The 11142-nt window shown below is 37.7% G+C and overlaps 1 protein-coding gene across 1 annotated transcript in view; it reads right to left on the bottom strand.

Annotated features, from left to right (window-relative positions):
* Positions 1–628: 628 nt before the first annotated feature.
* Positions 629–11142, bottom strand: part of LOC101569760 (cell cycle control protein 50C) — an 18912-nt gene continuing 8398 nt past the window's right edge. The window contains exons 3-7 of the mRNA XM_004636620.2: positions 9372–9473; positions 8371–8458; positions 7826–7966; positions 3958–4167; positions 629–941 (exon numbers count right to left, since the gene is read on the bottom strand). Of these exons, the coding sequence (XP_004636677.1) occupies positions 754–941; positions 3958–4167; positions 7826–7966; positions 8371–8458; positions 9372–9473 (729 nt within the window). The 3' untranslated portion in view covers positions 629–753. The remainder of the gene's footprint in view (positions 942–3957; positions 4168–7825; positions 7967–8370; positions 8459–9371; positions 9474–11142) is intronic.

Here is an 11142-nt window from a genome sequence, read left to right as displayed (position 1 = left end):
TCCTCCCAGTCCCCTTGTACCTTGAATTATTGGTTTTTTTGTCTTTCTTTATTGCTTGCTTACAGATATCTGAAGTCTGGTCAGTCCCTGGCAGAAGAAAACACTGAACAAATTAGTTTTCAAAAATTATTCAGAAGGGTGGGGGACATAGCTCAGCAGCATAAGTGCCTGCCTGGCAAATACAAGGTCCTAAATTTAGTCTCCAGTACCAAAAAAAAAAAAAAAAAAGAAGAAAAAGAAAGAAAGAAAGAAAGAAAGAAAGAAAGAAAGAAAGAATCATTCCAATTTGTAATTCAGAAATTGTTCTTGGGAAGATCATAATTTCAACCAGCAATAGTCTAAGCCAAATCTAAGAGTTCAAACTGAATTCATTGGATTTTGGGACTCCCAGTCTTACACTTGTCTGATAATGGTGCTGTGCTTGGTTCTTCACCTGCTCTTAGGCACAAAGACTTAAAATCAACAGCCAAGACTTAATGTAGAGCTCAAGGATCATTTATTGTTTCCATTCCAAGAATGTGTTACTACACACCAATATTTCTCCTTCCTCTCTCGCTCTGCTCCTCCTTTTCCTCCTCTCCCTTCTGCCCTCCCTACCTTTAAAATTCTCATTATTCATCAGGGATTATATTTGTTCAGTTGATCTAGTTCCCCTCCTTGAAATGTCTGCCATTGCAAGCCATATCAAAGATCCTTGGCTCTGTTACTTCATCATCGGTTTCTGTTTCCTGCTTTTCTTCTTAAGGCAGGACTTTACTCTTTGGGAGTTACTTTCTTTTTCTCCCATGCCAAATGAAAGGCCATTAAAGCAAAGGAGGCCATCCATGTTAATGCTCCTGTCACTGTGTAGGCAACCCCTAAGAAAAAGCCACCACCTCCACACCACGTCGGGATGGAAAGAACAACAGATTTTTCTCCTCCAAACCTGGTTACTGGAAAATCTAAGAAGACTTGTTAAGGATGTGTCTTAGTGCTTCTCATTTCCATCACTGTATATACCAAATAGGTTAGATTACACCATATAAAGTTGCTCTCTTGGTAGTTAAAAAATGGTTGAATATTCAGTTTCATATGGTACAACATAGTAAAGCCATAGTCTGTTATCTTGAGAGAATAAAATTAAATGAAAAAAACCTTCACTCTACATTTAATTGACAAAAGAAAATCTGATACAGATAGATCTGAATGATTTACAGGCAGCTAAATAGATAATAAATAATTTTTTTATGAATCTAAGGAAGTTAACATATATATGTTTTATGGCAAACTTTAAATTTTTATTTTTGAATCAGGAGAAACAGGGAAGATTTAAGTTCCCTAATAGCAAAGTTTAAATTCCTACTTCAGGGATAAATTTTCAAGGGAAGTGAAGAATAAAAATAAATAGATAAGGAGATAGATAGAGAGAGAGAGAGAGAGAGAGAGAGAGAGAGAGAGAGAGAGAGAAACATTTTTGGTGGAAAACTAAAGGTAGTGCAATTTTTTGGGTTCTGAAATGGTCAGCATTCCTGCTGCTGGGAGTAAGTATTTAAAGTGGGTTTGCTATCATTAGTGTTTTAATGATGTCATTTTGATTATGCATGTGGCCTGAGGTTTTTAAACATCTGGTGTCTTTTGTAAACGAAACTAATAAACAAAGGATTCTCATAGCAACAACAGAGGCATTTCCCAGCAAAGCTCTTAAGATGGCTTAAATCACTTGGCAACAAGCTATTTAGAGACTCAAGGAAACTTGTTAGGAAAATAGCTCTCTTTTTCTTTTACATCAAAATTCCTCTTTGTCACCAGGAGGAGGCCACCTCAGCCCATCTGCCTATGTTCTCTTTCACTTACTTGAGAAGGGTGGGGTCCCTTCCCCTCACACAGAGAACAGCTTTTCTCCCTTAGAAGTGGTAAGCACTGTCTGTAGCACACAGGCTTGGTTTTCTTGCCTGGCAGTCTGGATATCTGGCAATCGGGTAATACCCCAGGGCCACACACAGGTAACAAAAGTGTAGGACTGAAAATCAGGACCAAGGTTCTGAATGGAGATCTAGTTTTGAGAGTGCCCAATATTAAAGCATAACTGCATGAAGGCACCACGGAGAGAACATTCAGAGAGGAAACTCAGCGCGTCTCTCATGTGGAGCATAGCCTCCCTTTCTCAGGCGCAAGCCAGACTGTATTGTCATGCTCTGTGTGGACAGCAGGGTATAATTTTTCTCTTCTGTTTCTTGAATGTAGCTACAACTTCTTTACTGATAGTGCAGTCACACAGTGGATAAGGTTAGGAAGTCCAACTTTTGAGAGATGGTTGTTGACAACTTTCAATCAATACTTAAATTTTATTGAGAATTTAGAAGGTTTGTTGAAATTCTTCAAAAGATAATCTTCTAAAGCTTAACCTTTGATCAATATCTAAATGGAGGAATTTTGTGCCTTTGATTTTCATAAAATAGATTTAGAGACCCTGCCGAATGGCAAACTAGTACAGAACGGTGCCTTACTCCCCTGACAGAGGAAGACAGCACACACCTACTCTAGGCAACAAAAGAAGAGGACATTAGGAGGAACTAGAACACATGTCCTTCATGTTTAATGTTTCTCCAAGACCTCCACAGGGGTAATGAGATTAAGGAGGTAAACAGTTTTGTGTTAAGAACCTCCTGCTTGTTTGGAAGTCCCACTGAATAAGAAGTTCTGAAATCTAATCTGCATTAAGTTTCAAAGTTGTATACAAGCTGGAAAGGATTCGGCTTCCAAGAGATTTTTGGCAAGGGGAGAATCAAAAATGTAAAAATGAACTTTTAAAGATTAGAGTTAGCAAAAATTGTGTTTATGTAACAATATGTTAAATATATAGGTAGTGTTTGATGTCATTTTAAAGTTAAATCCTAAAAAAAAAATAAAGTTAAATCCTTTTTGCTTTTAAATTGATCTATATTTCTATGTTTAAATTAAGTGAAAAATTCATAATCTCTTATTAAAGCGTATTTTTTTCCAACTCGGACCATTACTAAGGCATCTGTTCCTGTTTGCTGGTGCTGTATATAAGGGAAGGAGAAATAGCATCTTCACTGTCGAGCTCGCAGCAACCTGGCATGGGCTGGATCAACTGGACCTTGAGCCCAGGGCTCCCTTGTTCTATGAAACTTTTGTCTAGAACAAAAGATTCTACAATCTCTTTCAGTTTCTATGAGTTTCAGTCCATATTCCAAATTTCTTATCAGACTCTTCCCTCTTTTTCTTTTTTATTTTCATGATTCTTCATCTTGTCCATTCTTCACTGTTTTTGACTTTCAGGTGTACTGTTATGTAGTCTTTCTTTGGAACAGAAGTATTCCTGTACTTACCCACATTTCTTTATTCAAGACTGTGAAGCATATAATAGAGACAAACTGAAGTTGAGGATAGGCCACTGCAACTATGCCTCCTTGGCATGTCATTTTTCAGCTATAAGGACTTGACAAATAGCTGGTGCAAGGGCATTCTATCTTCCTATTTTCTCTTCCTGAACACAAGAGATAAAACTCCCATGTGGAAGATGTCCTTGTATGACAAGAAAAAATAAACATTTTTATCAACAGAGATTAGATGTCGAGACCAGAAACAGTCTGTGCAAACGAACTCAAACCGCTAACTTTTAATTACCTTCCCATAATTGCCACTCTTTTTTCAACGTAGTAGATATAAACTTTGGCTAGTCACTTCTTTGGGTATTCCATTTTCTTTTAAGGGTTCTCATGTATATATAAAAACTTTGTAGTTTTTTTCCTGTTGATCTGTCTATGTTAGTCCCAGCTGAAAACCCTGGGAGAGTAGAGGACAATATTTCCTTCCCCTATACAGTATTGTCTATAAGAAAACTTATATTTTTTTGATATAAATATTTGACTGGAGAATAGAGAATGAAATAACTCTTTAACTACTAACAGGATTTTCCTTTAGCTTGAAAAGTAAAGGGTTATAAAAGGATACTGTAGGATATGTGGAAAGTATAATTACCAGCCGGCAAGCCTTGAGCAAAATAGTGAATGCGATAGAGTCTCCTGTACAGTTTTTTGAATGTGGGAAAGGCAGCTGTCCGCATCCAGACAATGAAGTCATCATTGAGGAAGCCGTTGTTGTCCGGATTGTTTTTATCGAGCTCATACACTGGTTTAGGCCAGTTTGGGGGCTTTGTGCTTCCTGTGGGAAGAAAAGAAAGGATATGGTAGAGAAAAGTAATCTGTTTCCTTGAATTTTTCTTAGAGTGTAGACAAGGAAAGAATGGCATATGTGAGAAAAGAGAAATAGCAATTGCGCTTTTTTTTTTGGTACCAAGAATCAAACTCATGACTTTGTGCTTGCCAGGCAGGTGCTGTTCCGCAGAGCTATATCCCTGGTGAAACCAGGCTTTTACAAAAGTAAGTGCATCTATGTGTAAGTTATCTGAGTATATATCCATTAAAACAATAGCTTTAAAGAGGCTAAGGAATGCTCATGATAATTTCAAAGAGTGAAAAAAGTAAGAGCAAAGAATTATATGTGTATTATGCCTTCAATTGTATTAACAATTATAAAGATTAAAAGAACAGATACGACAAAATAGTAACCATCATTTTCTTCAGGGGCATTTTAATGAATTTTTTTTTTTTTTTTTTTGCTCCGAATGCCTTCAGGGCATGATTGGCTGGCTTGAGTTGTGGGGATTGAACCACAGCAACCTGAGCCTGACTGCTTTGTTGAAGTAGCCACTTAAAGAACTGAGCTAAGGGGCAGGCCCCCATGAAAAATATTTTTATCTCATTAATTTAGCTAGCAATATAGAGAAAATTAAAAGCATTGGTTGACATTTCAAGTAATCATTGGTGAGGTCATGGAATTGGGGAACTTTTGTTTGGAGCAAATATCTGAATCTGGGAACATGTCCTGAAAGCTTTTCTATTTTGTGTGTGTTGGGGCCCAGAGAGTCTACTTCTCGGAATGTGTCCTAAGGAAAGAGCCATGAAAGTGCATGGAGGCTGACTTGTCTACATCTTCACCCTGACACTGCACCTGAGAGTTCAAAGCTGGGAGCAAGAGAGAGGACCGATCTGGTATTGGGAGCAAACAGGAGGCCCAGGAACTACAAGCCAGTGTGAAGGTGGAAAGCCAGGTGGGCGTGGCCTCTGGAGGAACTTGGGAAGCGCAGGGTGGAAGGTGGAGCCAGAGATGAGTCTGTGGCCCTTATGTCATGTCCTGCTTCCCATTTACACCCGTGGGCATCTGTCTCACTCTACAGCGGACACTTGAGAACAGTATTGTACTCACCTGTTTTTCACTGCCATTTAGTCCAGTGCCTGATACATGATTGGACTCAATAAATGTTTGATAAAGAGGTGAAAGATTCCAGTTAATTTGCCCTGATTTCCAAGGAAGCTGCCAAGTTCCTTTCAAAACCTAACAATTCACAGTGAATTGTGTATCTTAATATGCCCAGGACAGTCCCCATTTATGTCTATTGTCCACAATCCTATCTGATAATTTAGCATTTATTTTACACAAATAGTGTACATATAATTTCATCCATCCTTCCAGCTTCCAGGCATAATATTAGTTCAGCATGTGTGAGATTTCCTGTGCAGTGACTGTGCTGCTTAGTTTGATTTGTGATTCTATATGAAAGATGAGTAGAGACTCTTGTTGTCGAAACATAATGTAACCTATCCCTATGACCCCTGCCTGCTGACATTCCAGCCAGCTTGTCCGTAATGTCTGTCTTGGCCCATGATATGTCTGAGGCTGCCAGGCTGCAAGTCAGTGGGACCACTGGGAAATGTGGGTTGTTATAAGTTTGGTCATGCATGTATGATGCTGTGTGTGGGAAACAGACACTGAGCAGCCCTGCTGAGAATAGTTTGCACTCTTTTGCAACAGTGGTTTTGTTATTTGTTATGCAATAGAATGATATAACTATTGTGTTATTCGGTATCAATTTTTTTTTATTTGCTAATAAATCCTTTCGCAGTGAAGGACCAAAAAATGAAATGTGTGCTTAATATAAAATTAAGTATGGTTTCTTTAAAAAGTTAATAAGATGCTATTGGCAGTGTTGGTCAACATTGTTCTACCCTGGGAATCCTAGTGATGTTGACTGCATGAAAATCTAAAGATGCAAGTCTGGGCATGGTGCTGCACTTCTGTAATCCCAGCAGTGGGGAGGCTGAAAGCAGGAGGATCACTGTGAGCCTGAGCTGTGTAGTGAGACCCTGTACAAAACACATTTTAAAAAAAGAAAATCTAAAGTTATAAATCTGCTGAAGAATATCAGAACATGCTTCAAAAGATTGTGATAACTTTTAATGTGTATCCAGTGACAGTAGCTTAACTTCTGTAAAAGTCTATTTATGTATCCTTCTGTGAGCATGACTTTTTTAAGATCAAATAGATTTCTTCCTAGTTATACTTTTTAAAAATTGTTTTGTTTTTGGTAGCCAAAAAGAATGTGTTAGTGTGTTGTTGATGTCTTTAGCAGACAAAAAATTTTGTAAGTGGTTAAAGGAAGCCAGATTTACATGAATGTCTTCAAGTAGCATAGTGGGGTAAGTTAAATACAATAACAGTTTGATTTTAGGAGCGTTAATTCCCATGGAATCAAAGCAAAGGATTTGGAAGTTCCATCATTCAAGATGCAAATTCAGTTAAATGTGTGCAGCTCCCTGTGCAGTGAATGTAGTCAGGTTTAAATGGTGAGATTTTGTAGAGATAATATTTGGTCGGACATAACATCAGAGAAAAGATAATGCTTTTAGTAAACTGAGTGCTAGGATTACAGATGTGCACTCAGTACAACAAAAGGTTCAGCCTCTCCACATGCGAAAAAATAATAAAAAATACAAGAAGGAGGAGGCAGTGGAGGAGGAGGAGGAGGAAGAAGATGGAGCCTCATACCTTACATCATATGTAACAATTACCTTACAAGGGACCAAAGATTCAAATGTAAGACCTGAAGCTGTAAATCTTCAACAACTAAAGGTTTTGAACTTTCTATATTTTAGAAATTTTTAAAAATATTTTTTAACATTTTAAAAAAATGTACCCCAAAGCTGGAGAACTCATTCACAGGATCATTATAGGATACATCATCTAATACTACAAAAGCATTTCCTTAAAGGCGCAAGCTGTTTTAAAATTCTGGTTGATAAGACAATATCATACTGCGATATGTTTATCATCTGTGTCATTATAAAAATTTTTCAGTTCAGTTTGTCTTGTGAATATGCAAAAATATTTAGATTTGTACAAAAGCAGCTTTTCTTTTGAATAATAAAATATTGTCACTTCTTTGGATAAAAGTGTGAATTGTGAATATACCACAGCCAGGGATGTGGGGGGGGGTAGAGAGAGAGAAAGAGAGAGAGAGAGAGAGAGAGAGAGAGAGAGAGAGAGAGAGAGAGAGAGAGAGAGAGTCTTGCTGCATAGTTCAGACTGGCCTTGAACTTGAACTCACTATGTAGCCCTAGGCTGTCTTCAAACTCATGGCAATCCTACCTCCACCTCACAAGTGCTCATATTACAGGACTGCACCACCACATCTGGCTTCAAGAACTGCCTTTTTGAAGATAGTTTTTGGTTGAATTATTGTATATGTGTATGTTTACCTATGTGATGTCAGTTTATTGGCCGGTATATGAAAACTTTAAAAAACTCTATACCTAGTTATTCTAATGCCCTTTTTCAATCTCAAAAAGGCCATCATAGTTATAGTCATTGTAATTACAGTGAAATGCCAATCATCTTAAAACATTACCTTTTTCTTAAGAGTAGACTGGAAGAAAACATGGAACCAATCATTTTACATTTCTCATAAGTATATGAATCTTACCTGCAAATTTGCTAGGAAGATCATTGAGAGATGGATTCTGAAATTTGACATATTTATCTGTCCACCACGTAAGTCCTTTCTTTAGCATTGGGACTCTAACTTGTACAGATGAATTAAGTTTGTATGAAAGCATTATGGTATCTGAAAAGAAATAAAAAATTGCATTAGAGATGCAAGCTGGCAATCTTGCTACCCTCCAAATGCAGACCCAGATCCAGCTACAAAATAAATCAGGGCTCTTGCAGACTCCCAAGATGCCCGGATGCTGCAGTCACAAGAACATTCTTTTCCTTGCCAAGGTTGAGCCAGTTACTGAAAAATTCTCTTAAGCTCCTCGCTGACTTCTCTTTTATATTTCTGGCAAGAAAGAACTTATTTTCAAATGAAACACTGTACGTCAGTGCTCTAGGTCAGCCAGGATAATAGATTCAGTATTTAGAGGACAAAACAAAACCCTGCTTCTTGGCTGCAGCAGTAATCTGGACATCAAAATGGTAACACACTTATGAAAAGTGACATTCCAGAGACAGGAAAGCATCACCTACCATTGAACATGCTGTTGGCAATAGCCCCACAAGGAGCAATGGGAGTACCATCACGAGACACTGTGAATGGAGTACAATCCTTAACATCCTAGATGCAAGATGACAGAGCAAAGATAAATGCATTTGGTGGACTCTCTTATATTCTTGAAAGAGACAACATTGGCAGTGGAATCATCTCATACTAATTCACTGGTGTAGACTAAGATTATTGATCACTGTTTTTTCCCAGGCACCCCGTTCACTTAGGCTAGAAATCCATGTTTTGAATGTATGTGAGTACAGTATGTATATGGTTGTCTATGAATGCCTTTTTCTCTCTGTAATATGTAGCATAAAAGTGTCTGTTGGAAGGAATTTTTCTTATCAGCTATACTAACATTACACTAGAATACACTTTTAAAGTCTCTTTTTATTAAAATAAAATTTGTATTCAGAAAAGTGTACAGACTGTGATTCTATAGCTGAGGACTTAACACCAGGAGTCCATGCAGACTACAGTTCTGAAGGAGTGAGTCCTGCAATCACTTGGTTAGCACCCTCATTTACTGTCAGTATGAAAAAGAGTTCCGTGTAACTTCCTCGCTAGCATGGTAAATATCCTTTACCAACGGTGAAACTCTGTACTCCTGGATATTGATAAGATACTTGGTTAAACCAACTGCTTTATTCAATCAAAAAGAATCTCAACATAGGCTGTATTGAAATTCCCAATTATAGAAAGGACAATAGTAGATATCAACTGAGACAAATTCAAACAAGGTCTCCCAAAATAGTGCATGGAAGGATAACCTAGTGCTTTTGCTCAGTGACAGAGAGAGTCATCTTGAATACTCAGTCCTCTCAATTTGTGTAGAATGAAACGAACATTTATGTTTTATAAAAACTTGGCTTGTAAAATATTTAGCTTCTGAGATTATTTTTCATCCCTCATTTAGACTGAAAGACCCATCTGGCTTAAAAAAAAAAAAAGAAGTACAATAGCAAATTAAATAAAGCCTTACCTTTATATTCTCACCCACCAGTTGGGTATTACTTCTGGATTTAATATATCGATAGAGATTCTGATAGAAGCCATACAACTTATAGTACATATGAACATTACCCTGTATGGGAGGAAAGCATGAAGTGAGAAGAGAATAGAGAAATTAACTGGAATATTAATAATCATGAGCTGCAATTTTTAATTTAAAAATTTTACTTCTTTATTGATTGGTTGGTTGATTTGTCCAGGTCAGCTTTAACTTTAACTCTCTCAGCCTCTTACACTTATCTTAGCCAAAAGGACTGGGATCATTGTCATACACCATCACATCCTGCAGAAATTTTTTTTTTCCAGTACTGGGAATTAAACTCAGAGCCAGGCAGACACTTGTGCTGCTGAAATTTCTATCCCTGGCTAGAAATTTTAAAAGGAGAAAGCAGTACAGAAAAAAAAAAAGATGGGAACTGAAAATTTCTGGAGAAAACAAATGTAATAAATCAGTTTTAAAAGTCACTGTTGAAGGTCCTGGTCTGTAAAGATAATTGAAATAATTGAATAAACTATTTTTTTTAATTTTAAAAAGAAAAGAGCAGTTGTGATGGAGCACACCTACAATCTCAGTACTCAGAAGCTTGAGGCAGGAGGATTGCTATGAGTTGAGGCCAGTATGAACTACAGAGTGACTCCAAGGCCCTCCTGAACCACATATGGAGACCCTGTCTCAACAAAATAAAACTAACCTAAACTAAACAAAACGCACTACACTTTTGCCTTGAAAAAATTTCTATAACCAGTTCTATACTTTCAGTACTTATCATTTGTCTTCACATATATTGTCATTTCCCAGTAATACCAGGAAAAATGCTCTGTTAGGAGTTAGGATAGGTACCCAAAATAACCATTTTAAAGCTAATTCATGAACTATAATTTAAAATGGAGCCAAGGGTATATTGAGGGGCCTTTGTGTACTAAGCATAGGAAAGGCGTGAGACTAGAAGCAACTTGCAGGCAGCCTCCAAGTGTTTGTCTTTTTGGTCCTAGGATCTAGCACAGTCTCTGGCTCTTAAAATTTGCTCAAGAAATAGTTAGACAATTGAAATGGACAAAAAGAAGGAACAAGTCACTGATCCATAATAAAAAAGGTGATTTTCACTCTAGCAATAAGTAGCCTTGTTACCATGGTTTGTAGGGGCAGTTTCCCATCAGATTATTGGTCCTACAGTTTCCTAAACATGTACTCAACTTACATTTGAGGGAAAACAGAACCTCAGAGATGCCCCCATACCCAAGCAGTTCCAATATTGCGAGTTCTCTGAGCACCCTCAAGGAACCAGTCCTCAGAAAATGGCTGACCAGGACCAGCCAAATAGCTCAGTGGATTAAAGTGCCTGCAAGCAGGTGCAGGGGCGAGGGGTTCAATCCCTTGGCCTGCCATACCGGCACCGCCCTTAGGGTGCACTGAGACTGGTGTGGTGGTGTGCACCTGTAATCCCAGCTCTTGGGAGGCTGTAAACAGGAGAATCACTAGGAGCCCTATATAATAGTGAGACCCTGAAGACCCTGTAGACCCTTCCCTAAAAATATAAAATAAATAAATTAACTAATTAAAAAAAGGAAAAATGGCTAACCAAACCATATTTTGACCAAGACTGCCTGCATTGCCAACTGTAGAAACCTCCACTCCTTGCCTTTATTCCTTTCTCTATAAAAGACACTGAAGTTTTGGAGAATCTTTGACTCTCTTTATGTGATCTTTCCAGTGTGACCATGCTGATTCTTTTTTTTTTTTT

This window comes from Octodon degus, unplaced genomic scaffold (assembly GCF_000260255.1).
Source record: "Octodon degus isolate 3935 unplaced genomic scaffold, OctDeg1.0 scaffold00081, whole genome shotgun sequence".
Lineage (NCBI taxonomy): Eukaryota > Metazoa > Chordata > Mammalia > Rodentia > Octodontidae > Octodon > Octodon degus.
This window is presented reverse-complemented; position numbering and strand designations above follow the sequence as displayed.